Consider the following 27755-nt stretch of genomic DNA (forward strand, 5'->3'; position numbering starts at 1 on the left):
GGCACGAGGCCGGGCCGCATCCTGCCGCCATGCCAGCGCTGCGGGTCAGCATTCATTTGCTGTGGTTTATTTGCAGCAGTGCACTATTTGCAGCGGGGCGTTATGTGCACCAGGGCATCATTTGCACCAGGGGTGGCCGCACCTCAGCCCACCGGGGAGCGAGGCCGGGCAGAGAGCGTGCCCGGAGGCTGCCGGTGTCCCCGGGGCACCCTCGGGGAAAGAAACCCCGAACGGCCCCGGCCGGCCGGGAGGGCACCGCGGCCCCCCCCGCGGCACCCAGCCTCCCTCCCGGCACCCCGGGGGGGCGGCCGGGCCCTGCCCCCAGCGCGGCCCGGGCAGCACCGCCCCGGTGCCCCGTCCCCGCGCTGCCCCCCGCCGGGCCGCTGCCCCCCGCCGGGCCGCCGCCGCCCCCCCCCCGCCCCGTGCCTGCCCAGCCGTGCCGGTGCGGCGGCGGAGTGGCGTGGCGTGGCGTGGCGTGGCGTGGCGCGGCGCCCGGCCCCGCTCCTCGCCGCTCGTGGTGGCGGAGACCCCGGCCCCGGCATCTGGAGGTAGCGACGGAGCCGCCGCCGCTGCCCGCCCCGGGGTGGGGGGGGGTGTGCGGGGACCGGGGGGGGCGCGGCGCTCGGTGGCGGCGCTCGGAGGGCGGCGGGGAGCGAGGGAGCGGCGCTGCCCGCCCGGCATCGCGGAGCCGGCCGGGGACAGCCCCGCCGCCAAGGCCGCGGCCTCCCGGCGGGGCGAGGCCCGGTACGCGCCCGGTGGGGCCGGGGGGGAGGCGACGGGCGGGCGGGCGGCGGGGCGCGGCGGACAATAGCAGGGCCCGGCGGGGGAAGGCGGCGGCGGCGGCGCCCCGCGGCCCCCGGCCCGGTGTGCGGCCGCCCCGCGGAGGGGCGGGCTGCCGGGGTCGGGGCCGCAGGGCCCGGCCGCCTCCATTTTGTTGGCGCCCGCTCCGCCGCCGCCGCTCCCCGCAGGCCCGCGGCCGGCCCCGCCGGGCCCGGGGGGTACCGGGGGAGCGCGGCCCGCAGGTGAGGCACGGCCGTGCCGCCCGGTGCCGGGCCGTACAGCCCCATCCCGGCCCGGCCCGGCTCGGGGCCGCCCGGTGCCCGCCGCCACCTAAGATGGAGGCGAGGGCGCGGGGCCGGCCGGGGGCCGCCATGTGCGCGGGGCCGTGCCGGGCCGTGCCGGGCCGGGCCGCAGGTGGGAGCGGGGCCGGGCGGGCGGCCGCTGGCACGGGGCGGGCCGGGGGGGGGCAGCACTGAGCGCCCCCTCCCCTCCCCCAGCCCCAGACCGGGGGGGGGGGGCAGATGGGGGGGGTCCGGGCTGGGGGGAGGGGGGGCACGGGGGAAGGGGGGGGCACGGGAGGGGGGGGGCGCGCGGGCGCGCGCTGATTGGCCGCCGCCGAACCCCCCCCAGGAGCGGGCGCGCGCGCGGGGCGCGCGCCGGCGGGATGGCGGCGGCGTCGGGAGCGCGCATGCGGGGGAGGGAGGTGGAGGAGGAGGAGGAGGAGGAGGAGTAGGAGGAGGAGGAGGAGGGAGACGGCGGAGCGGCGCTGGCGGGGCCTGGCCGGGCCGGGTCGGCGCGTCTCCTCCCGATCGGCCCGCAGCGGGGGCAGGCGGCGAGCCGGCCGCGGCGGCCGCAGGTGAGCGCTGCCCGGCGCTTCGGCCGGGCGGGCGGCGGAGCGAGAAGGGCCGGGCCGAGCCGGGCCGAGCCGGGCGGCGGGCCTCGAGCCTGGGCCTAGCGCGGCGGAGGCCGGGCGGCCGCCTGCCTCCCGCCTGCCCGCCGAGCGGAGCGGAGCGGGCCCCGGGCGCGGCTGCCATTTTGTGTCGGCGGCCGGGCTGACCCCATTGTGCTGTGCCCGCAGGTGGATGCCCGCCGCCCGGCATGGAGCAGGCCTGCGAAGTGAGCCGCCGCAGCTGCCTCGTCCCCTTCGGCACCTCGCTGGCGGCCGCCGAGGCCAAGGGCGGCCCGTTCGGCGAGGGCCGCGGCCCCGAGCCGCCCGCCATGCAGCTGGCGGCCGCCAAGCCCGTGTACGGCCAGGACCCGTCGTCCTGCTACATCCCGCTGCGCCGGCTGCAGGACCTGGCCTCCATGATCAACGCCGAGTACCTCGGCGGCGCCGCCGACGGCGCTGAGGCCCTGCCCGACCCCGGCTCGCCGCCCCCCCGCGGCCCCGGGGACCCGCCGGGCGGCGCCGACGGACCCGGCCCGGCGGCCGACGGGGCCCCCCCGCCCTTCCCGCTGCTCCTCCGGGACGGGGAGGACGAGGAGGAGGAGGACGAGGAGGAGGAGGAGGAGGAGGAGGAAGGCGCCGAGACGCCGGAGGAGGAGGAGGACGACGAGGAGGAGGACGACGACGACGACGAAGAGGAGGACGAAGACGAGGAGGCCGCCGCCGGTTCCCGGGAGCGGGCCGCGGCGGAGCAGAGCCACGGCCGCGCCGGGCCGCAGCGGGGCCCCGGCAGCCCGGAGCCGCCGCCCCGCCTGCAGCGAGCCGAGCTGCCGCTGCTGGACGGCGGCCCCGCCGCGCCGGCCGGCGGGGGGGACAAACCGGAGCCTTCCGCCACGGCGGCCCTGCACCTCGTAAGCACCGGGGGGGGGGTGGGAGAAGAAGAAGAAGAAGAAGGAGAAGAACGGGGGAGGGGGGTAGGCGGGGGGGGTAGGGTGGGGGAAGCCGGGGCTCCATTTTGCGGCCGCCGGCGCGGAGGGGCCGGCGCGGTCCCGCGGCTGGCAGCTGACATCGTCGGGCTGCCTGCTGGCAGCCATCTTGCCGAGGGGACAGTTTTGACACCGGCGCGGCCGCCGGGGAGCCGCCGCCGCTCGAGGCCGCCGGGCCCGGGCCGTGCCCCGGGTAGCAGCGCTGTCACTCGCCCCGGGGACGTCGTCGCCTTTGTCGCGGGGCTCTGAGGCCGTCCCCGCCGACACCTCTCGTTATTTGCCCCTTAACTGACATCATTCCTTCGCAGGAGCAGGATGCTCGCAAAGTTGCGCCAGAGGTTTTGGTTTTTTTTTTCGTCCCCATTACCGGCTTGCCTTCCTGGTACACTTAATGATGACAAGGGAAGGAGCAGATCTTTCTCCTCTCTTAGCATCTCTTTTTTTTTTTTTTTTTTAAAGCTCTGTCAGACTGCTCTCTTTGTTTGGGTTAGCGTAAGTTGCCCAACCTGCGAGACTTTCCCGATTGCTAGGGAGGGGCTGTGTCACGGCCTGTCCGATCTCACTTGGGAAACCTTGCCCGTTATTCGGGCAGGCTTTTTTTGGTTCTTTCTAATTTCACCCTGCGCTCACAAATTCCATCAGTTGGTTTTCAGATGTGCTTAATGAGCAAAGCTGGTCCAAGCCTTAGAGCACTGATAGTGGTTAGATGCACATGACGCGTTTGTACAACTCATTTTTGAATGCAAGCATAACTTTTGAATGGTTTCATCGTTGAGGTTCATCATCAAGTTGAGGTTCATTATTTATACATACGTGCCTTTTAAATATATTTAAGTTCTTAGAGATCTTGAATATTTTCCCTGAGTATTTTTAAAACGTTTTTGTGAACTTAAGTTTTCCCACTCTGGCTTTTAAGTATTATTTGGTGGTGAGGTGTGGAAATTAACTCTCGTGACAACGCTGACCTCTGAAACTGTTTCGCTCTTTCTTATTGCAGTATAGCCGCTGATGCCAGGCAGATGCTACTGGTGCATGCAGCGTTTGGGGGGAAAAAAACCCGCTTGCTTTCACTTGTGTTCATTTGGGAACCTGTGCGTTTCTGCCGTGTGCTGTGGGAGATGCGGGACCGCTTGTCAGCGAGTGCCCATAGAAGGGCTGATTGCAGCACGGTGCTGAAAGCAGCTGAGTTTGTTTAAGGCACTGCCAGGCTCAGCTCTGGATCACGGATCCTTTTGCGTGTTTCTTTGGGAGAATTGTCTCCTTGTGGAGACCCCACCTTCAGCGCTCTGGGGTGAGAGGCTGCTGTCAGCGTGAGGTCTGTATGTAAACTTAGCCTTGTTTTTAAGAGTAAAGCAGGGATCTCAGCAGCCATGTGCTCAGTGATGCGGTTGTGGGAGGGTCTCACGTTGTAAACAGAAGCTCGCAGGGGTACTTTCACAACACTTGCTTATACTATCAGTGGCTTTACTACGTGCACCGCAGAGCTGCAGCTTTGTGCAGTGAGAACACATTTAGTGATTGAGCCTGTTATTTGAATATGCAATGAAGGGTTGACTTCTCAGTGAAGCTGCCATCCTGTCTGCCGTAGTATGACATTAACCTCACTGAATTGTTCTGCTGACTTTAAAACACAACTGCATTCAGGGGAGAAAAAAAGCATTAAAAAAAGCGTATTGTAGACAGCTTGGGATCCTTCTCTCCTTGAGCCTTGCATTCTTCTGTTGATAAGGCTGTGCAGGTTGTGCCAGCGTTCACCCATTTTAGCTCTGTTGTTCATGGGATGGGAAGCAGCAGAGATTTCTGTCTGTGCCAGGTTACCAACGAGATGGTTAAATCTCTTAATTGTTGAACATGACATAGCAGCTTGGAATAACCAGGCTTGTCCTAAGAACCCCATTCATGTAGGCATTTAATTCCTATCTCATTTGTATTTGCATAACTCGAGTCAGCTGTCTTTGAGAGCCTGCTAAAACTTGAAAAAAACAAACAAAACCAAACAAACCTAACAACAAAATAGAAAAAACAGGAGCTCTGCATTGCTATTTTTAGGGTGACTTGTCATAGCTGGGCTACTCTTTCAGATAATCCCATTTACCTAGCCCGACATGGGTCTCCTTCACTTTACAGCAGGACTTTGAGCTTTTATTTGCGAAGCTAAGGGCTCTGAGTGTATGCCCACTGCTTCTTCGCTCCCTGTTTTGCCAGGAGAAAAGCGTGCATGCATCTCAGCCCTCTGTGCGCTGACATTCAGCTGCCCATCAGACCCTTGCAAGCTTTTGGGTTTGGCTGGATCGTTAGGAGCTTTGAAAAGGCTCATTTCCAAAATGTCAAGGGTGCTTCCAGCAGAAGGGACAGCAGTTGGCTCGGCCTTTAGTGGGATGCAAAGGCCGGCATTCAGGCAGTGCCTCTGGGCAGGCGGGGTGGCAGGCAGGTATTGTTTTGCACGGAGTTGTTAATAGCCCTGGCCTCTGGTTGCTCTGGGGTGGCAGCAGGCAGGGGACAGGTCGCTCCGGTAGCATTCAGGTGTAAAGTGGGATGTGCATATTCTGAAGTTGTTTTAACTGCCGCCTTAGTCTTAGTTAAGGGTTGCTGAAACTCTCCTCCCAGCTCTCAGCAGCTACTGCCAGGTTTTGTGCTGGAGGGAAACAAATCGCAGCGGCCGTTATTGGGGCTATTGTTTCTGCTCCAGAAGTGACAATGCAGTGACTGCTGGCAGCTGATGGCGTGCTTCATTCTGAACGTGGTGTTAATGTTGGAGCAGAGCCATTCAAATTGAAACGGTGGACTTTTTTTAAAATTTGCGTTCTTTATCAGCTTGACGGGAACTTGTCTTTAGCACTTCTTTGGCCTTTGGGAGTTGCAGGGGTCCTGTGACAGCCTTGTGTGGGGCTGGATGGGGACCGGGACCCAGGCTCTGCCTGCTGGGGAGGGGGCGTGCAGCCACGGAACGGACCCCTGAGCGCTGCCCGTCGTGCGTGGACTGTCGCTGCGGTACTGGAGCAGGTGGGCTTGCTCCTGGCACGGTTCTCGTGCTGGAGTAGTGCATTTTTAGCTAAGTTTGGTACCATATTACTTTGCTTTCGCTTTGCCAGTTGCTGATTTTTTAATTGCTACCCACAAAGTATGTCGGAGCCGTTTGGTTTGCAGAGCTGAGCACTTGAAAGCTGAGAGTTCTTGGCTTTAAGTACGCTTGTGCTGCTCTTGTGCATATATATACGTTATGCAATGCGCAGGCTTGGGTTATGCGTTCACAAGCTGGTTTTTCCCCAAGACCCTGGTGACTTCAGGCTGCGGGATGTTCAGAGCTTGGAGAGGGGAACTCGCTTGGTGTTGCTTGTCGTCGTCATACCGGTGGTGGTGTTGTCCTGTTCCACTCTGTGGGAGTGTGACGTTCTTGTATTAGAAGCGAGGAAATGAGGCCCAGGGAAATCAGGAGCCAGGTCGTTCATTACTGAAGTTGGCTGCTTCCAGTGACTGGATGCACAAAACGAGTAGGGCATGCATGAAATGAGTAGGGTATGTGTGTAGGGCCGCTGGGGGTTGGTTTTACCAGAACCGCACGCGCAGAACATGTTTAAAGTACTGAAGGCTAGCAAAGTCATCTCTTTAAGCCGGGAATTAATCCATAATAAACTTGAGACTTTTGTTGCAGCTGTGGGAAAGTACTCTTGTTACAAAGTGTTTGTGTCCCTGTATATGAGAGTTACTGAGGTTCTCCTTTATTGACAGGCTTCTCTAGTGCCATTTCTCCCTTCGCTAGAAGTAAAGGAACCCACGCCACGTGATGCTTGCTGTTCCTGTAAACATTTCTGAAGGCATCTCCTACTACGCTCTGTTGGTTTGTGGTACACGTAACTGCTGGTAATGGCAGATCCCTGAGATAGAAGAGGCACTGCAGTAGTTCGAGCAGGGAACGTAAATTTCCTTGGGCAGTTGACATCTTCCTAGTGGGGAAATCGATCCAGTTTGGCTGGCTGTACCTCCTGCGAGCCTTGTCTGCAGCTGGAGAGGCCAGGTTCTCGCTGCAGCGCTGTCCCCATCCGTCTGGCTTCACGCACCCCTCTGCCACCGAGACTGCGCTGCTGGGAAGGATTTATTTCTTCTCAGAAAGCACGTAGCTGGATCTCACCTGGCTGCGGAGCTGGCTGGCATCCCCTGGGTGTGAAGTGGCTGGTTCTGTCATTTAGAAGTGCCTTCGTGTTTTGAAAATTAGGCACAAAGGACTTCAGCCATGGTGGGCATCCAGAAGAAGGTGGGTGGATGTTTCCGTGCTAGGGCACTGCCCTGGACTCTCTCAGGGCTTGACCATAAATTCTGAGGTTTTTAATGGCTTAGCTTCCCTGGTGTGAAAGCACTGCCTGGCCCGTGCGTGGTGGTGGAGTAGGTGGCGGTGGAAATGCTGGGGCAGCAGGCGTGCACCTGGGGCGAGAGGAGCGGTGTGGTTCAGTAAGTGCTGCTCCGGGACCTGTCCCTCGAGCGAGAGCTCCCCTGTGCAGGGAGTCCGGGGAGTATTTATTCCAGTATGTGGCCGTGACGGCTCTTTTTGTTTTGTTTGTGTCTGTTTTCTAATCTAATATTAGGTTCTGTGTGTGCAGTGTTACTGAAAATAACCTGGCTTCTGTAGCAATACGGATGGTCTGGCTACCTGTAGTGCGATGTGCAGCTTGGGTGATAGATGCCTCCCCTTATCTTACGGGGCCGTGCAGATCTCTAGAGCTGTGTCAAATAGCAAGAACGGAGGTATTTTGGACACTTGAAGGTGTGGTTTCGCAGAATAAAATGTCAAAAACCTCTCTCACTTCTGCTTTCTAAATTATTAAAAATAAAAAAAAAAAACGTAGCTAAGAGAGGTTCTGTTCAGGCAATGCCCTGGTTAATACACATAGCCATAAATAATTAGTCAAAACTTAGTCCAGTCTTCAGTTGTTGGTTAGGTTGTTGCCGGAGGAGTGTAGACTTCACCTGGCCAGTTGGCAGCTCAGTTCTGGCCTGTACAAAGCGTGGTGTACGTGGTGCATCCCTGCCGCTCTGCGGAAACGTCCAGCAGCAGCAGCAGCACTGCCTTTCTCGGGTGCTTTTCAGAGCACGTGCTGCCTCCTTTTTGTATTTACTTGCTGGTGACTTTTAGAGAATTGTGTCTCCCAGACCTTGAACTCTTTTGTAAGGTTTTTTGTTGTCAGGGGCATGATGCTAGCTCTGTTCGTCTAAACCCTTGCTGAAACTAGCAGTGGTGGCTCGGTTTGCTTCTGTTACGGCAGTTCTTGACCCCAGGGCAAAATATTTCTGTTGTGCTTGGAGCCACGGATGTGTTGATTGCCTCGTGCTTGTACAGCAGCTTCTTTAGACCTCGGTGCTTCCTACTTCCAGAAGTGGGGTTAAACTGTGCAGTGTGTAAAGATGATTAGTTTTTTAATTTCCCTGTGTTAACTGAACAAATCTGTAGCTCACTGAAGAGATGTCAACTCTGAATGTGATCGTAATAAGCCACTTAAGCCCCAAGAAAAGAAGGGATATTTTCTGAATTATTACTGAGACAGTGCATCTTAAAAAGACATTATTAACTCAAAAATTAGTGTTTTGGGTGGTGATTAACTTTCGTTGCATATTCTAAGCAACAAGTTCTGTTTTTCTTGTCCGTGATTGACAACTTTTTGTGCATAGTGACTTTTTTTTCTTTTTAAGTCAGTTACTCTTGCATTTGGGAGGTCGCAGGGACTAGAAACACATGTAGAACGAAACTCAAAATCCGGGGGGGGGCATATCCTGGAAGAATTTTTTCAAAAATAAATACCAAGTTAATGTCACTTCTGATACCAGGAAAAAATGACATATGTTTTGTTCTGTCTGCACAGAGCCATCTGTGCTGCGCAGTGCAGTCTTTGCTTAGTAAAATGGGAGTTAAATCCTTTATGGTGGTGAAGGCATTGCCAGGATTTCCAAGTTAATGGGTGGAAAAGGTCTGTAAGACAGTCTGCTTTGAATTAGAGCAGCAGTTTTCAACCTCTATTGATTTGTCCACCCCTGAACACTTCCCAGGTGCAGACTCTTGTATGGAGAACTCAGACCTACCAACAATAGCCTCGCTTTCTTTTATGCAATTTCGTGGCATGGCAGTATTTTTCTGCGGATGCGAGCGTGCAGACAGCTGAGCAGCAGAACCCGTTGTGAGTGTTCGATGTGGCACTGAATTTGGTGCCGAGCAAAACACGAGAGGGGCCACGTGGCTGCTGGGCGCTCGGTGAGAGCTGCGCTGTGCCCCGGTGAAATATTTACCGGGGGCTGTAAATGTACGCGCTGCCCTGGTTGCTGGTCTGGGTCGGAAGCTACGAGGTGTGGTGGTGCTATCCAAGATGTGTTGGGGCTCTTTGGAGTGCTGCATCACAGGGCCCTGACCACCAGGTTCCCAGTGGGGCATGGTGAAAGGTGCTGCCGTGCGCTGGAGGCGGAGGCTGGTGCCTCTCTGCTCGTTGTTTTTATCGAATTAGGAAGCTGTTTCTCTGTGGCTGCCCACAGGGGCTTCTGCAGCAGCGGCTGCATGTCCCACGGAGGTGAGGCTGCCTCGGTGCGCAGCACTCGTGTGCGTCCTAAAGCACTGGTGAGTCCAGGAGTAACCCCAGTGCTGTGCTTCTCTTGAGAGATGGGAAAGCATCCACTAAAGCTGACATGTTGACTTTCTGCGGTTGCCATTAAGATTGCATCAAGCTTTACCTCACCCACATCTTTAGGAAGTATGGCAAAAATAATTAGGAGCACAGTCCTGGTGTGCCATCTCCTTCCCAGCAGTTGTGGGTGAGCTGCCCTGGCCAGAAGGCTTTCACCTGCACCTCTAGCACAGCCTGAGCAGCAGCTCCGTGCCGATTTGACCACAGCTTCTCCAGGCTCTGGTTGTGGCCTCGGCAGCGACAGAGCTGCGTGTGCCCCACAGATGCGTGGCAGGACCTTTTAGTGCCACGGGGTGGGCACCGCTTCGGTGTGCGTGGTGCCACAGGGCAGGTGGCGCTCCTGGGGGCACAGCCGGTGCCAGGAGCTGTGGGAGCAGGCAGTCGGCCTGTGGTCATGGGGGCTGCTTCCAGGCCCCCCAGGCCGCCAGCAGTTGGGGTGTTTGCCCTGGGAGGCAGCTCCTGGTCCCTGAGCAGGGCTTTGTTGGCGTTGGTTCTCACAGGGAGCTTGTCCTGCGGGTTACAGGTGGTGTCAGACGGTCGTGAACACACATTGACACTGCTCTGGTCTTGAGGAAAAACAAACAGTTTTATTGGTAATAAAACAGAGTAATTCCTGTTAGCTTTCAGGCACCTGTTGGAAGACCTGTGCTGGGGACCAACATTTCAGTTCTAAGCGTGCAGAATTGTTTTTTTTTTGCAGAGTTGAGCTGTAGAGAGCAACCCAACACAGTGTTATGTACTCGTTAAAAAATGTTTTTTTAAAAAACTACATGGAGAATAGTTCCTTGCGCAGTGGTGTCTCAGGACACTGGCAATCTCCAGCTTTTCCCAGCTCCGTCAGGGCACTTGCTGCTGAGCACCCAGCGAGGCTCTGGTCCCGAGTCCTCCTTGAAGCTTCCACGCTCGTTTTGTTTAGCAAGAGTGTATTAATGACGTTAATTAATACGCTCCCACTGTTAGTGGAAATATAGAAACCTGCCTGTTGCCTAATGCACGAAGGGCGAGGAGCAGGATGATTATCTCCTTGTAATAGTTCCTGTGCTTGCCCTGGTGCTGGTTTGTTTGGTTTTCCCAAACACCTGTTCAGACACTTGCTGTTCTGGGCAATGCCCTGACCGCCCACAGGTTAATTAGCAGCAGTGAACCAAATCAGATTCTTCTTAGTTTGTTGGCTGGCCTCAGTATGAACGCGAGTACGTAAGAAGCTGGATCCACGACGTAATGGTTAAGGAGCTTCTCTTAAGTGTAAGTTCGTAGGACCAGATGACTGAAGCACGAACCTTCTCAGGGCACGAGCCAGAGTGCAAGTATCAAGAAATGAGTAAACACAAGTGTATTGTGCTGTTAGTGTTCAAAAATTTTGAAATTTCAGCAAAAGCAGATGAAACTTTAAAATTTTGATGTGAGCATAACATCTTTTTTGTTTGGAAGAATGGTTCGATGGCTTGCACGCTGGGCACCTGCTGGCTTTGAGGAGGTGGCAGCTTCGTGGAAGCGACATCTTCGGACTGTGAATAACGAAGTGGGATTTTGTATCCTCCTCCTCCTGTGGGCAAGTCATAATTTCTGTGGGATATGACACTTAAAAGCCCTAGTTAGATGTTGCTTTTAAAGAAGACCCTGGAATTATATTAAAACCCCAAAGTGTGGGTAGTTCCTCATTTAATGTAACCCAAACTCCCAATTTTCAGCTGTTAAGGCTCTAATTCACTGGTTGCAGCGTGTGTACGCTCTGTTCTCTGGTCCTGCTTCCTTCTGGTTACAGCCTGTCATGAAGTGCACACTTTACATATACAGATGAGAATAACCAAGTTTAATGTTTGCACCATTTGAATCTGGCTTTCATTTCATGGATTTTGAAACCTAATTTCTGAAAATGAACGTTGCATTTACTGGATGTCTTGCTTGTAAACAGTCTGACAGAGTAACCAAACACAAAAATAAGGCTGAAAAGAGGGCAGATCTGATGACCTGGTTTCAGTTTGTTTTTTTTCTGTAGTTCACTGATACAAGAAAATATTTGTTGATAATGACTTCTTTGTGAGACTTTGCGAGGTTCTGGTAATGCCTGCAGTTCCTCCCTTTCTTGAAACAGTGCGGGTAAAAGAAGCCAAATGTAAAGAGAACTCAGTTTATCATTTAAAATGTATGCAGATAAGCAAGTGTGAGTGTTCCCAGGAGTAGCTTTTCTTCTGCTTCTGGCAGTGGCTTGAAATCTTCGTGTCTGTGGGTTTTTCTCCACTGCGTAATCCGGGTGAGTCTGTGCCCCTTCTCTCCCGCTTCCTCCCCTCTCCCTCAAATCTTGCTGTCAGACCCATTTCTGGTTACCGCGATGCTGAAGTGTCAAAGCTTTGTATTGCACTGCCATTCTATTCAAATCATAAAAATGATTAAACCACTAACAAAGTGGTGAAGCAGAGATGCTGTTGCCCAGTTATCTTCATGTCTGAGTCTTGGTGTTCTCACGTTAAGTGTGCTCTTTATTTAAGTATATACATTTATGTCTCCCGAACTTGGAACGGTTGCTCCAGGATGTATGAATTACCCAATATAATGCAATCAGCTCTCTTTATTTTAACCTTTCACGGCAGTTTGTACATGAATTTGTACAATTTGCATTTGTAGGCTGCCTCAGCCTGGGCAAGGGTACTACAGGCTAGCCAAAGACAGCGCACGTCCACAGGCACACAGATAACAGATGTTTGGCTTGTATCATAACCCCCGCTGCATTTTCAGCTAGTGAATATTTAATTAGTGAGTATTGAACACTTCTTTGTGATGATGGTCCCAGATAAGAGGTGGCATACTTTTTCGGGCCTGAATGTAGGTCAGGTGCCGTTGCCCTCACCTCTCTGCTGGAGCTGGAGGGGGCTGGCGCAGCACGGTCCGGGCATGTGCCCTGCATGCTCCCTGTGGCCCCGTGTGGTGCTGCGAGGTCGATCCCCAGACATCCTTTCCCCAGCCATCCTACCCCGAGCAGCACCACGTTCTGGCCCTGGCTTTCCAGCAGTCCTCTATCATTTTTGCGTTCACGTCGAAGCTTGCCATAAAGTGCCGGTGTGATTGCTCCGGTGAGGGCGGTGATGGTTTCACCATACAGGTGTTGTGGTTTGCGTGTTGTTTTTTTTCACTGCCTCAGCTGGGCTCAGCCCTTCCCCGAGCTGGGTTAGCCCCGTAAGCGCTCTGACAGCCGAGTACCTGAGCCAGTGTTGCTGCTCCTGCCTGTGGAGGCTTCACAGCTCGTTTGCTTTGTAGTGCTACTTTGTACTGAGGAAACTTTGACCTCTTTTTGCTCGGTTTCAAATACTTCCTGAGCTATGAAGTAGATATAATTTATTTTTCTTTCCATTTTCTGCTTTTTGACAGATTTGGTTTTGATTTCAGAAAAGCTTATTTAAAAAGCAAGAATCTCTCCTAATGGGAATTCATTTCTTGGCTTCGTCACAAGCAGCTATTAATTACCATTCTTGACTTTGGTTCCTTAATTTTTGTTCTTAATCTCATCTCCTTCTTATCTTTTTCATGCACCATATTCACAAACTAAGATTATTTCCCAAGTCCTGTCGTCTTTCTTTCTATCTGTATTCATTCATTTCTCAGCGTACGAGTGCTGGAGCTGAAAAGTAATGAACAGGGAGTGCATTGCTTAGGGGTGGGAGGGTGGAAGGGAGCCCAAGAGAAGGGCAGTGGTAGAAGTCTTATTTTTGACTGTCTCTGACTGTGAGGAGGAGTCACTGCATACCAGCTGCAGTCGTAGCTGTTTTTGAGGTTTAGGTTCGGTTAGAATATCTGGAGCCCACAGTGATAGCAGCCGGGCAGACCAGGACAGAAGGACGAACCTGAGCTCAGTGGGCTGAGATTTTAACACAGAGCTGAGCAGCTTTGCCGTAAGTTAACTCAATGATTGTAAGAGTAAGAAACAAAATATTGGCCTGAGCTTGCCTGGAGGGAAGCACCAACTTGTGAAAGCTCTCGAGATATTTCTTGCAGTGCTTCCAGGCTGGTTCTGGAGGCATTTTTAACAGAAAGTTTGTGCCCCAGGTGCTGCCCCTCCTTTGTGAGGGCAGAGGGTGGGCAACCTGCGTGGTGGGGAAAGGGCAGGATTTTGGGAGTGCCGTGTCCTCGGTGTGGCACCTGGGATGCCAGCTGCGGGGCTGGTTGTGTTCCAGTCAGCCCCAGGGACCTGCAGGTGTCATCCGTGTCCCGGGTTTGTTTTATTAGTGGTTCTTGGCTGGTACAAAGAGCTTCAGAGTCAGTGCTAGCGGAGTACCTGGGGTGGGTTGGAAGTAGGTGAACTTGTCATTTCCTCCTGTTCAGGATCTTTATCACTGAGCTTTAAAGGAAAAAAGCTGAGTGGCGGGCAGGAGGCCGGTCCTCACCAGGGCATCCAGCCCCACCTGGAAGGCGGTAGGGAGCTGCTGGGGCTGGTGGGCTGTGAGGAGAAGTGGGAGAGGGGCTGCCCAGCAAGGAGAGGCCTGAGGGAGCCCTGGGCTGCCGCCATCCTCCCGTGGCGCTGGGCTGGGCGAAGTGTGTCCGGGGCTGTGGTGGCACTCTGAGGAAGCGAGCGGTCCTGGCTGCCTGCTGTTGGTGTCGTGTATGCGTAGTGCTCGGTTATCCTTTGGGTGTGCCGCCTCCTCTGTCTTCTTCCTTGGCTTTCTTGGGGCCTGCTCGTGCCTGTACCAGGCTGACAGAGGCTTTGTGTTGTTCTTGGGGTCAGCGGCTTCCTGCTTCCTTGTCCATGTCCTCATGCAGTCTGTTCTGCCACCCCAGCCGCACTTGAGGAGCGTGTTCTGTCCCTTGCTTCATTGAATAACGTCACGCTTGTAGTTACGGCAGGAATAAACTGTGAAAGGGTTGTTTTGGACAACCTTTTCTGTGATGGTTTTCCAGGTCTGAATTTCAAGTATGTGGGGCTATGCTGGGTGCAGCTGGGTGCTCAACCTCTGGCAAGCCAGGCTGCTTGGCTGCGTGTCACTGGGGGTCTTGGCCTGTGACAATAGTTCACCTGCCACTATGCGTGACATTTGGTCTCGCTGGGGCTTTACCAAGTTAATTGTGTCCTCAGCCACACTGCTGGGATGCCCAGGTGCCCGCAGTCATGCCCGAGATGGCAGAGGTGAGAGGTGCACCCCGGAGCTCCCAGCGTGTGGGTGTGCTTGTGGTGTTTTGTGCCACCGCTTCCAGCAAGGTGAATGGATTCATGAACGGCAGCTCGAGGTGACGCAGCCGGAGTGGTTATTGGATAGGCTTTATTTTTGTCACTGTTTAATGATGCGGTTATTTGAAAGGGAAGAGGATTGCTGAGAAACAGTCGAGGGCTTATCGTATGTGTACAACAATAAAACCATTTAGATCCGTAAGCTTTCTTTGCTTGATGCTCGTTACGTATTTGTCTTGTGGTGAGAATGGCAGGAGTGCAGCGATGCTGCTTGTGCAGTTGTCGTGGCTAATAGAAGGCCTGCTCTCGTGAAATACTGCCCTAAGCTGACACTCAGCTTCGCTCAGTGACTTGCAAAGGCTGGTGTGTTTTGTGTAATACAAATTCAGGAGGTGGCTGTCGAAGCAGAAGCATTTGTGTCCTGCTGCTGAACCTTGCTTGTGTCCCTTCCTCAGGGATCGGTGCTTGTTTGGGGTCTTGGCTGGTGGGGGGGGCTTGGTTAGAAAAACACCCACAAGATGTATTCTGGTTCTCTCCAAAAATAGCACAAAGTGCTCTGAAATACTGCGTATAGTCTAGAGTCCAGGCTGTAGCTTGTCTCATCCGAGCAGCAAATTAACGCCAAACAGCTGATAACAAAGCAGCAGTGGCTCCTTCAGGAGAACACCTTGCAGCACACAGACTGGTGCTCGCAGGTGGAGCGGGGCCGTGTCTGGCCCTTCCTCACGAGCCCAGGCTCCTGCACTGAAGGCACCCAAAGGAGGGATCTCCAGCGGAGTTACCGAGCAGGACCTACCCGGTATGCGGTCGTTTGCTTAGTTTTGTTGTTATTTAAACACTCAAACATTTGATTTCTCTCTGGAATAACATCCAGTACCCTGACCACATATGGGGGCTGCATCGGAAGTTCGGCATTTTGGTGTTGTGCTTCAAAAATGTGGGGCTTTCCCTGGTTCACGTAAGTCATGGTTACTGCAGGGCTGAATCTTTTGCAGTCAGGATTTATTAACAGTTAGATCTTTGCATAGTAAATGGAAATACTAGGAAAGAAATTTGTTATATTCTGACCCAAGAAATAAATGCTTTGGGGCTGCAATTATGGATCATACAGCAGAGTTGAAACGACGAAATTTTATTGTACCTGGAAATGATGATAACTGCTGCTTCTAGAGATGGGGGAAATAGTGCAAGACAGTGACTGGTGCCTTCTGTGCCCACTGGTGGGGCCTTTGTGGTGCTTAATGCTGAGGCATGAGAATAGCTGGGGACAGGAGTGCTGCTGAAAGCTTGCTGAGTGCTCGGGAAGAGAGTTAACTGTCGAAGCATTGTCTGAATGGTTTCGGGAAAGCCACGTTTCCATTAGGCTGTGTGTGGTATTAGAGGGTGACAAAGGGTTGATTTAAATGCAGACTTGCCTCTGGGCAGGGGCTGTGAGTGTCGCTCAGGTGAATCAGTGTGAATGACTTGGGCAAATCCCCAGCATAGTTTTACTGCTTGTCCAGCTGACTCTGCTCGGGTTACAGATTTCAGCAGGATGCACGTGCATTGTGTGTACTCTGCAAGGCGTTTGAGATGTGTTTAGTGACGATATTCATGCTTCCCTTAAGACCCGGGGTTGAAAAATGCGTAAATAGCTGGGGTAAATGTTTACAAGAAGAGCACATAAGCTGGAAAGAAAAAAAAACAAGCACACAAATTTTGCATCTCAAAAAGCACCCACGATTAAGGTGCCAGCAAGGCTGGCACCTCTGCTTCCCTTGCTCACGGATGTGTGTTTTTGGTGCAGAAAGCTCCCCTCTGTGGTGTGGGGTGGTGAAATGATGTGTGGAGCAAGGGGGTCTCAGCAGCCCCTGCCCCGTGCTTGTTCACGATGCCTTTCTGAGCTCTTGCTCAGAAATAAGTTATTGCATGGCTTTTGATGGCTGAGTGAGAAGAATTCCAGCAATGTAGTCTGTAACGTAATTACCTGCCTTTTTTTCATGTAACAGAGGAGTTTATCCTTTTGTAGTCTTTGTAACCACATGAAGAAATCCCATAAACCTCGACCCGAGGTGGGATATACCTTTTATTAGATCTGTTGGGTTTTAGTCTCTAGGATGTTGAACTGTGAATTGCAAGAGGCGTGCCTCAAAGGGTGGCGAGCAGAGCGAACAAGCGAAGTGAGAAGGTGTGTGTTTATGCCATGACAGCTTTAATGGGGAGCACATTGCTGGTGCTTATTGGCAGGGATACCTGCAGCACTGCTCAGAGCTCTTAAAATGCCGAAACCGCCTGGGACGGGTCACCGGCAAGTGCTGGTAAACGGGCGGGGTGCCTCACGGCAGGCACGGGGCTCCTGTATCGCCTGAAAACCTCTTGCACCCCGTCCTGTTTGATTCATCGGGACGCGTGCAAGCTCCTGAGTCCTCGTCCTGGCAGAGGTCCCCTCCGTTGTGTTTCACAGAGGAGGGGTGGCTGCAGTTCTGCTCCCTAGCCCTGCTATGCCGTGTTGGGGCAGAGCAAGAGCCCTTCTGGTCACACAAACCAAACATTAGAACATAAGCAGTTTTTTTTCTGTTTGTAGTTGCCCTTGGTTTCAGATGCTTTTATGATGAAGGTTTTTCCTGAGCGTCTGTAAGAAGAAAGATAGTCATTAGCTTGTACATACTGACTCTTTCTTTCTTTTTTTTTCCCCTCCCTATTGATAGATTCCTTATTTGCTGTTCTCATCACCTCCTTCCAGACAGGAACATTTCATTGTCTCTTATTACTTTTTCTGTATGCTGCAACCTTTGAAATGAACAAATTGGTGTTAGTGAAGTCGTCGGCGCTAGTTGTGACTCAAGGTATTTACCTGGTCAAATGGATGGAGTTCGAGTGCAGTCATTTACCAGAGGTCACATACCATACTGAAAAAAAAAGATAAAACCAACCCTAGTTTATTGTTTCACCCTTTCAGAAGGATGAGGAGAGCGATCGTGTTCTTTGAAGGTGTAGGAGCCACTAAGTAAAATCAGGACTTGCTTTTTAATGTAAATGTCTCTGGTGGCCAGATGTAATCTGCGCACAGGGGGGAGGCAAATCTCTTTAAAAGCATCTGGAGCTTTAGTGATTTCTTGTGTTCTGGTTTTTCCCCAAAGATCCGAGCCAAGAAGAAACCTACTCCAGTGAAGTATGAAGTTGGGGATCTTGTTTGGGCCAAGTTCAACAGACGCCCATGGTGGCCATGCACAATTTGTCATGACCCAGTGCTGGACTGTCACTCAAAAATGAAAGGTACTGTATCTATTCAGACCGCAAAGTGGAGGAGTTCTTTATTAATGGGGGGAAAAAAATCTGGCCCTTGAAAGATGTGAAGAAATAGACTGTAGAGTTGAAGACCTGGGTCTGTAAAGCAGACCTAGACCAGGGAGGTGACAGGGGAAGAAGGGGCTGAAGCTGATGGAAGGCACAGGCAGCTGCTGGACCTGTAGGCTTTGGTTTCCAGGGCATGAGAAGGACGAGTGTCCAGGGTGAGTGCAGGGCAGTGCAGCCTCTTGAAAAAGAGATGCAGAGAGAGGTGAGGGCAGAGGAGTGCAGCGGATGGAAAGGGTGGGCAAGCGGAGCTGGGTAGGCTGGAGCGGCGAGGGCACAGAGGGTCGGCCAGGCTTGGAAAGGGGAGGCAGGAGAGGCTCTGAAGTGGTGTGTGGGGTCAAACAGTGTAGCTGCTGAATGCCTGAAGGTGTGATGTGAATGTGTGGGAGGAAGTGAATATTTTCTTGGCCTTGTTTGGCACAGGGAAGCAGGGGGCTGTTTATGGGGAAATATCGGAAAAATCTGGTGATGGAACCACATATGTGAATGTTTAGGGCATTAGTGTGTTAGCTGAGTGTGAGGGGATGGGATGGAGGGAAATAAGACAGAGCCGCATGTGCCTGAGCACAGGGAAGAAGAGGGTTGAGACAGGAAGGAACGGAGTCTCACAAGGTCAGGACAGAAGCGCAGATAAGTCATCGAGTACAGAAGGAAAGTGATGGTTTGGAAATTGCAGTTTATTTGAAAGCTCTCACACTGCTTTTAGGATCATACTAGCTGCCATGGGGAGACTGCCACAAATGGAAAGGCTTATTTATTCTGGGTTTTCCCTTCTGGTTCGTTTTGTTCTGTGGGTAACCAGAAACCCCTTGAAATGGTGCTGTCTGCCACTGACAGCTCGGTGGCCCTCACCAGCCAAAGAACCACGTGCTGAGAGTGAGGAGACATTTTTCTAGTGACCACAGGCTCGGAGCCATCTGCTGTCTCTCTAGAGACATGAAGTGGCCTTTTCTACATTGTGCTCATATCGTCCACAAGTGTGGTTGCTGTAGTCTTACTTGCTATTTCTCCACCTTCCTCTTCCTCCTCTGGGAGGCGTTCATCTGGTTCTGGGTAATCCTGAATGTGCAGATTTAAATAGTCCCTTTTGAGCTCTCAAATTCCCATCAAAGATGGTGTCTGAATCCACCCCTGTTGCCCTCTGTCCCCCAAACGTAATGAAATTATGGACAGGGTTTAATATATATAGCTGTCCTGCAATCCCCCTCAGCCTGTGTATGGTGATTTCTAATAATGGAATTCTGCGGGGAAGAAACATGCTGTTAACAAATTCCAGCAAGATCGAATCTCCAGCTACATGAGAGACTCTCCCGTCATGTTTTATCCATGTTCACATCAAGAGAACTCTGGGGAAAACTGCATTTTCCAGTTGTGGTTTCATGTAATCTATTCATCTCACTTCCCCAAGGGGAGGAATGGCAGAGCAGGTGGATCCGAACTCTGGTGTTTTGGGGCAAAAGGAGCTGGCAGGGCTCTGCGTGCACCATAGGAAGCACAGTCCTCCTGCCTCAGCTCTCTCCTGTTGTCATGGGAACCAGCCCTTCAAAACAAGGCAGGTTGCTTCAAACTCATCACTTGTGCAGAAAGCTCTTCTCTTGGTTCGAGGCACGGTATTTCGTTTCAAGCACTTTCCCTTTTCTCAGCAAGCTGAGTGACGTAGAGATTTTTGGAGCTGGAAAACCGAGGCTCAGTGGCTTGAGTCCCATTACTGTAGATGGGATGGACTACGTCTGTCATCTTTGTCCTTGGATCGATTTTTTTTTTTCCCCAGTCAGCATTTGTCATCCTCTTTCTGTTCTTGGTCAGAAGCTTAATTCTGGCATCACTGAACGCCAGGCTGCTGGTGCTGCGTTGGCGCTCCTGGAAGAGGCAGCACAAACAAACCGGGCTGCAGAGTTTAGGCTGCGTGTTCAGGCAGTGAAGGTATTCCCAGGACAGCAGGAAACACACGCCGCAGTGAAATGCGGGGGAAAAGATTATATCCCTTGTTCAAGCCTCATTTGCTTTGTTCTAATGCCTGTAGCCTGTCCTTTTTTGCCAGCATACCTAATTGTGGTTCAGTTCTTAAGTGTATCATGCCTGTTCAGAGCTCTTGCACAGAAAACGTCTTTGAAAAATCCTCAAGTGGTTGTGATTGTGCTCTCAAGATTTTCTTCTCTTGATCTGCACCTTAGTGCCCCTGGTATTGAAATACTCGTTACAACTGGCGCTTTGTCCCAACGCACCCACTCCACGTAGAGTGTGTGTGCGTGCATCTGTGGCTGACTTAAATGCTGCTCTTCATATTTCATGTCCAGAGTAAGAGTTTGTTAACAAAGCGTTGAGCGAGATGGGATATGTTGTGCTGGGGGAGGTATGACCTGCATGAGTAAATCCTATCCGAAAGGCTCTTATTTCTGAGTATTGCGGGTGCACCGTTGTCTTTTCCTGATGGTCAAATGGGCTGGGCTGTTTAATTATTAATTGGGGAGAAACAAGAAGAAATGGCTTGCCTAGTATGTTACCTCTCTCAAGGAAAAAACAAAACAAAAACACAAAACAACATTTGGCTATTTTTCAAAATTGTTTTGCAGCCGATCTCAGTGGTCATTGCTCTAGGGAGACAGATATCTTAGACCTGTTAATCGCTGTAAGAAAAAAAATGCAGAAATGCAGAGTAGCAACACAAAATAGACAGCAGGGCTCGTCGGGGTCTCCCCGAGTTCTGACTAGGAATTGCTAGAGCCAGCATTCAGGTGGGAATGTTATTAAGCAGAAAGTGTGGAAAAATAACTGTCAAATTGCAACTGATTTATATGATTCTTGTTATGCATCTTTATTCTGTTATGTGCAAGGGGTTAATTCTGTTAAATTGTCCAAACTAGTTTCCAATCGGAGACCGTACCGAGAGTACTATGTGGATGCCTTAGGAGAACCTTCCGAGAAAGCCTGGGTGGCTGGCAAAGCTATTGTCCTCTTTGAAGGAAGACACCAGTTCGAAGAGCTGCCTATTCTGCGGAGAAGAGGAAAGCAAAAAGAAAAAGGCTACAAACATAAGGTGAAAGATCTGTTTTCTCTAATACGATTTTGATTCCTTGAATCTGCACAATGAAAAGTATTCCTTTGTGTCTGGAGGTGTACTTTGACAGCTTGCTTCTGTGGCAGGGACTGCAGCAACAGGGCCAGGGAAGTGATTCTCTGCATCCGCCTAACAAGCGTGGTTTATAAGCCGCTGGGAGTTTCTGGGCGTCCTTTTATGTTTATGTCAGGGTGTACCCACTGCTTTTGTGGCCCTGCAGAGCTCTGAGAGGCAGAGGAGTCAGGTCCCCGTCAGTACGGGAGTTGTAGCAGCGTAGCCCTCTTCTGATGCCAATTACAGTGTGCTTTTAAAGAACTTCCTGTGCTCTCTGGCAGCCCCTTTTGGCTGATCTGAAGTCGAGCTGGAGTTGCATACTTGAGCTAGATTACTGACTGAGATAAAGCGGTGGGGTTTTTAGTCCCGCTTCGATAATTCTCTTTATAGAAACCTGTTAGGACTTACCGTTTGACTTAAAAAACATTGTCAGCGAGCCTGTAGGAATGAATTTTGTGGCTCATTGCATCATCTCCATTTCCAAACATAACAGCCCTGAGCAGTTGTAGCCAGTGCGATGTAATGTGACACACAAGCCTGGTCTACGTCTTTAGGATCGTGGCTGCAGAAATTAACTTTTTAGAATTGCTAAAATGAAGTAAACAGGCTACCACGTTACTGTGAGAGAGCAGATAGTCATACTAGGCAATGGTGTCTGTTGTGGCTTTTGTTTTTTAAAGAAATTTATTAGCAGTTAAGTACTTAACCCATGTTAGTGCAAAGCAATTGGGTTAAATTTGCTCTTGCAGATATGAGCTACCTGAGTGTAAGGCTTTATTTTCTTTTTTCAAGGGTGTGCTCAGTAGCTTGTCTAACAACTTTGCTACCTCTATTTCCACCTCCCTCGCCTAACAACTCATTCCCAAGTAACATTTCTGGTCCTAGGAATTAAAATGCTTCATGGCTAGAATCTCATCCTGTATGTAAATCGTAGCACCAGTGTGGCTGCAGCCGAGGGAACTGAATCAGAGCATTTTTCTGCTTTGCTACTGGGCCCTGTAAAACTTTTTTTTTTTGAAATCTGCTGAGATGGTAATTTATTGCTGTTTTTTTCTTTTTAAGGGAAAAGTATCAAATTTGAGATGTTCCTTCTGCCATGGAATAGGTTTTGATTTTTAGGAGCAGTTGTGAAGCATTTGGTTTTCTGTTGTGCAGCCAAGAACAACATGTGCAGATAAGAATCAGAATAAGAAAGTTTCTTGTTGTTTTTAGATGTTAGCAGAGGTTCCTGTCCAGTATGCAGTGTGCCCTTGGTTTTATTCTAAGGGTGGAGTTGAAGCTGGGAGAATTATGGATAAAGGATATGTTGAATCTATTAGATTATATTTTAGGTGTGTGTCTCTGGATCTTATGCTTGTACCAAGGTGAGTTCGTGGAGAGGGAAGGCTGAATTGTGCCCTGAGTTCAAGGGATGCAGAAACAATGAAGAACAAGAAAAGCAAACACGTCTGTTCAAATATTCTGAGAAAATGATTTTACAGTTGCATTGAGAGCCCTGTGGGCTGTTGCTTTGCATTTCTGTCAGGGTTCCATACCATATGCATTCCCTCTGCCTGCTGTTGTTTTTGGGATGTGGTGGGATGCCAGGGTGTTTGGTCCCGGGGAGACCAGTGCTTGCAGTTTTGCTATTTTGGGAATGCACAAGGATTTTTATTAGGCTTGGGAAGAGTGTGGGGTATTTACCTGGGAGGAGTGTTTTGTGTCCTCTAGGTACAGTCTCTGGGAATCCATGTTAATTGTCTTAAAGATGCAAAATGCAGGATTGTCACTCTGTTCTGTGCCTTGTCCATCTCTATCTCACTTTTATCCTGTTGGTTACCCACTCATTTTTTCTTTTTTCTTTTTTTGTCTCCTCCAACTTTAAGGTTCCCCAGAGATTTATGGCTAAATGGGAAGTCAGTGTTGGACAGGCAGAAGACATTCTTCTCGGGGGGCCAGAGGATCAAAAGTGCAGCCAGAACTCCAGCGAGCTGGACAGCGAGAAGGAAGTGCAGTCGGAATACTATGCCAATGGCCCTGGAGCCGAAAAGGACAGGCAGCTGAATGGCTGTTTTAAATCCTTGGCGTTTGACTCGAGACACTCAGCCAGTGAAAAAGGAAAATTGCACATTAAGCCACACGTGAAAAAGAGCTCTGACAGCAGAAAGAGGACTAGAGTAAAAAAGAATAGCATGAGAGGAGAAGCTTCCAAGGGAGAAATCAAAGAAAAAATGCCAGAGAGCATAGTTAAAAATATGATGGTTGGGGACCTACCAGATAAACATGCATCTCATGAGCTTCGCCGGATTGCGAACAGCCTAACGGCATCCAATAGCACCAGGGAAAACCATTTGCTCTCCTCCTTTGGAGAAAGACATTTCGAAAAGATAACTTTGAAACCAGACTATGAGAATTGTAAAAGCGGTGCTCTGAAGAACACACTCCAGGGGGATTTGTTTTCCAGTGCATCTTTGGAGAGAGAGAAAAGTTCCCTGGGCATTCTGTGCAGTTCCAAGTTACAAATACACTATTCTGCGTCTGAGGCTGGCATTGAGAAAAAGCAAACTGAGTCAGATTCATCCTCTTCCCTCTCGGACGGTGGGAACAGTGATGTGGATACCATGGACCAAAGTTCAGAGAGAGCCTCTAGCACTCTTGAAGTCAGTGATTCTTCAGATAAGGTGGAGAAGGAATTTCCTATGACGTCAAGTGGAAACATTAAGCTTTCTATGTATTTTTCTCAGAAGAGCAACAGAAGGGCCAGGAAGAAGTCGTACAGAGATCGCAAACCTTTGGGAGGTTCCGTAACCAGCAGACTTGATGCTGAATTTGCACATGGGGAGCTTGAAGGAGGCTCCTCTGATGCTGAGATGTCATTGACAACTCTTGAGTGCTCTTCAGATGTGAGAAATGACAATCTTTCCCTAGCAAACAAACACACTACTCCCCAAAGTGTTTCCAAGGACAACTCCTGGTCTGCTGTTGCAAATCAAACAACCTTAAAACCGAAAAGCATGAAGTTGCCCCGGATCAGGAGTATAAAATGCAAACATAAAGAAAAATGTTCTGGGTTGGAGCCTTCTCTTGCAGAAGAGGAGGGTGGCATGAAGCGCTGCTCTTCTGATACCAAAGGTTTCTCTGGCCTTCAGAAAGATTCTCTTCTGAGAAGTGGAAAAGTTGATGGTCAGAAACTGTTAAACAACATGCACGAGAAACCCAGGGATTCTGCTGAAATAGAAACGGCTGTGGTGAAACACGTCTTGTCGGAGCTGAAGGAGCTCTCTTACCGGTCCATGAATGATGATGCTAGTGACTCTGGCACTCCAAAGGCCACAGTACCTTTACTTTTCTCTTCTGCCTCTGGTCACGGTCGTTTGCCTATTGAGCCAAATTACAGATTCAGCACCTTGTTAATGATGTTGAAGGATATTCATGACAGTAAGGCAAAAGAACAGCAACTGATGACTGGTCAGAACATAGTCCCGTATCGAAATACCAGCACAGCCGATGGTTCTGGAAGCAATTCTGCGAGTGGTCTGACATCCTTGTCTATTGTAGGTCCCCCATATAAAATAGAAAAAAATGGAGATTGTGTCCAGGAAACGGTCAATGCGAACTCCAGTATAAGCAACTCCTCATTTTCACGCAATCCTCCAGCCAAGTTAACAGGGATTGGTGCTAGTAAGAGGGAGCCTGCGAATACTGCTGTTTCTGGGACAAATGGCACAAATTGCGTGTCCAAACGCAACTGTTCAAAATCTAAGCAGTCATCAAAGCTTGGAGATAAGACAGTTTCAAACAGAAAGGACTTAAAACCAGGAGGGCCAAGTAAGTTGTTAAGTCGGTTATCCAGAGATTCAGGAGAACATGCATTCCGCGTTCACGGTTCGGTTACCAGTCCTCTAGGTAATGAAGCAGAAGATACTGGGAGGAAAGAGTCTGTTGATTTAACAGAACATTCAACTGATGAAGACTCTGCTTGTTTATCTGATGACAATTTAGGTCGTATTGGAAGGAGACCTGAAGCTGGTAGAAATACTGAGAGCTGCACTTCTGCTGAAAATGGGGAGAGTCCAGACTTGGATTCAGAGGCAAATAGTGAGAGCTCTCTTGGTGATGAGGCTAATGATATAAATCATGTAGCACCCAAAAAGCGATGGCAGCGTTTTAACCAAAGCAGTGCTAGATCTAATAAGCACATCAGTAGATCTAGGGAACAAGGAAACTTGGCAAGTCCCCTTGGCCTGAATTCTCATGGCTTTTCACTGAAGGGAAATGAGTGCTTGGGACGTAGGCATTCCCCTCATTCAAAGGTGCTTGAGGGAGACCTAACAGGTCAGGACTATGAGAATCATTTAGACTTAGTTGAGAAACGTTTGAATGTATGTGGTAAGCCAAACAACAGTGTGATGGACTCAGAAACAGAGCTTGGCAACTTTGCTCCCCAGTCTGAATTCTCTGCACAAGGTAAGGGAGCTGGACTTGCGCCAGAGTGTGTATTTATGCATTTTATAATTTTTCATTTAAAGCATAAGATGCAGATTTTTGGGCTGTTTGACAACATGGAGGCGTGTATATATCTGTGAGCTGAAGAAAAAGTGTTGTGTTGTTTTTGGGTTCTCTGTCAGCACAGAGAACAAAGAAGCTGGCATGACTTTGGGATTTTGCTTAGCTTTTGGTTAGAAAACTTAGATATTTAACAAATAACTAGTTCCTGCACAGTGAAAGGTAAAATTTTGATCTTTCCAAGCCTAGGATTTTTTTCCTTTAACTTACACCTTCGTAGTGTCTCCCTCAGTCACGTGCTTGGTCTTAGCTGGATAGATAGCTCTAGAAAGTTGTAGGAAATTGATCATAAAAAGATCTCTCTCCTTCCCCCCTTTTTTCACCTCCTGCTGTTTGACTTAGACATAGTCTCTCTGACTTGTTCTGTAGTATTTCATCAAGACAATGTCTTGTTTATTTTTATTCTAATGTGAGGTTTATTAGTTGCTAATAATGAATCGGGGAACTGCACAGATTTGCTAATTCACAACACTTGTGGGGCTGTCTGAGGGATAAAAATAAAAGGGAGAAGATAGGATGGGAAAGTTGCCAGGGAGTCTGGGATGGAGGTGGGTCTGGAATATGGCGCGTGGTAATAAGGCAGCCTCGTCCAAAGGGAGGTCACCTCAGAAGAAGGATGCTTCAGGGGGCCACAGGGTCAGACAGCCCTGCCTCTCCCACGGGGATCTGGGTGAGTTTATTATGGATAGCTAAGGTTGGAGGGGGGGGGGGGGGGGGGGAGAAAAAGGTTCCAGCAGAACCATGTTCAACACATGCCTTCCTCAGGCTTCTGCAAAGAATCTGGCGAAGCAAGCATTAATGAAATGCATTAATTTCACTGAAATGAAAATTTTACAAAGATCTTACCGAAATTAAACTGTTTGCAAGTAATAGCATGAATGATGGGCAGAGTTCTGAACCTCTGGGCACACTGTCACTCGTGTTCCCTGTGTCCCCTTTTCGTTGCACGAGTACTTTGCCGTCAGCAAGCGGTTGCTGCACACCTGTGCAGTGCAAAGACAACATCTGGCCCCATGGTCACAGGACCTGCGAAGGGCAAGTCACAGCAGGCACAGAAATGGGCCCATAGGGTGTGATGCACTGGGTAAAAGTCGTGTTTTGAAATCACGGCAAGCTTAATCGCTCGCTGACTGCTCTGGCTGTGTGTTTTTGAGGACTTAAGTCCTCCCAGAGGAAGCGGAGAGCTGAGCTTTGTTCTGGGATGGGGCTGTGGGGAGAGGCCGGGCCGCAGCCTGCCGAAGCGAGCTCCTGCTTTATGCAAAGGGCACCACTGGGTTCTCGTGGCTTTCTGATGGTTTTGCAGTTGAAGCATCCCAGCACCTCGTGACGCGAGGTGAAGGTGCAAGTCTGCAGAGAGAGCTAGAGAGGAGCTGACACGAGGCGGCAGTGCCGGGAGAACTGGCAGCGGGAGGCAGGCGGGAGCCGCATGGGGCTGGCCTGGGGCAGCGGGCTGGAGAACAGCAGAGGAACAGTGCGTGGGCCTGGGTTTGCTTGCAGAAGTGGCAGATCAGCAGCCGTAGTGTAATCTGGTTCCCCTGCCCTCGGTAGCACACCTGCAGTTTGTAAGGAGACACCAGAGCCTCCGTGCGTGAGGAGCTGTCTGGGCTGCTGCGGTGTCCCCAGTGCAGGATGGGCAGGGAGTGAGTGAGTGCTGGAAAAGGTCCGTCAGTGGAAACTGGTCTTCCTTTGTGTTGGAGTAGGCCAGTTATACAGAAAGTAGAGAGAACGGTGCTGGAGGTTAGAACTGCCACTTACAGAAGAGAACGGGCTTCCTCTCTTTGCCAGTGCTTTGAGAAGATGTGACTAATCCTCCTCCGCAGGCAGACATGTAAGGGGCCACAAAAGATTGCATTCACAACTGTGTAATTTCCACTGAGCTCAAACTATACAAGTCCTCATCGTAGCCAAATGGCAACATCCGGCATATTTCTGCTGCAAAATTTGTAGTTGGGTGTCGAGCAAGTAAGGCAGAAATGATGAGCGAGTAAGGCAGAAATGACGGATGATCGGTAGCATTTGTGACTGAGAACATACAAATAATATCTTTTTAAGGTGTGTCATTTGCCATTGCCAATCAGATTGCATATAAGATTCTTGTACAGGGTTCACTTTAGGGGAAAAAAGTGCAGTTAAGCCACCCTTCCTCTGGTACAGTGCTGCGTGCCCTGCTGGGTGGCTTTGAGGCTCTCGGTAGTCACCTGGTGAAGATGCTCAGCCTGGAGCTGGGTATGTGCTGAAATGCAGATCTCACTTAGACACCTGTGCAGAGGGTTAATAGCAGCTGAGAGTAGTT

At 51.0% G+C, this 27755-nt stretch overlaps 1 protein-coding gene across 4 annotated transcripts in view; it reads left to right on the forward strand.

Moving 5' to 3' along the window:
• Positions 1-425: 425 nt before the first annotated feature.
• Positions 426-27755, forward strand: part of NSD1 (nuclear receptor binding SET domain protein 1) — a 62962-nt gene continuing 35632 nt past the window's right edge. The window contains exons 1-5 of one of the 4 annotated variants that reach the window (XM_040573821.1): positions 426-548; positions 1859-2577; positions 17592-17727; positions 20670-20842; positions 22783-25363. In XM_040573821.1, the coding sequence (XP_040429755.1) occupies positions 1879-2577; positions 17592-17727; positions 20670-20842; positions 22783-25363 (3589 nt within the window). In that variant the 5' untranslated portion in view covers positions 426-548; positions 1859-1878. Of the gene's footprint in view, positions 549-961; positions 1023-1502; positions 1637-1858; positions 2578-17591; positions 17728-20669; positions 20843-22782; positions 25364-27755 lie in introns of those variants that run through there. The other 3 variants (XM_040573822.1, XM_040573820.1, XM_040573823.1) reach the window with 3 other exon arrangements.

Source organism: Cygnus olor, chromosome 14 (assembly GCF_009769625.2).
Source record: "Cygnus olor isolate bCygOlo1 chromosome 14, bCygOlo1.pri.v2, whole genome shotgun sequence".
In the NCBI taxonomy this organism is placed as follows: domain Eukaryota; kingdom Metazoa; phylum Chordata; class Aves; order Anseriformes; family Anatidae; genus Cygnus; species Cygnus olor.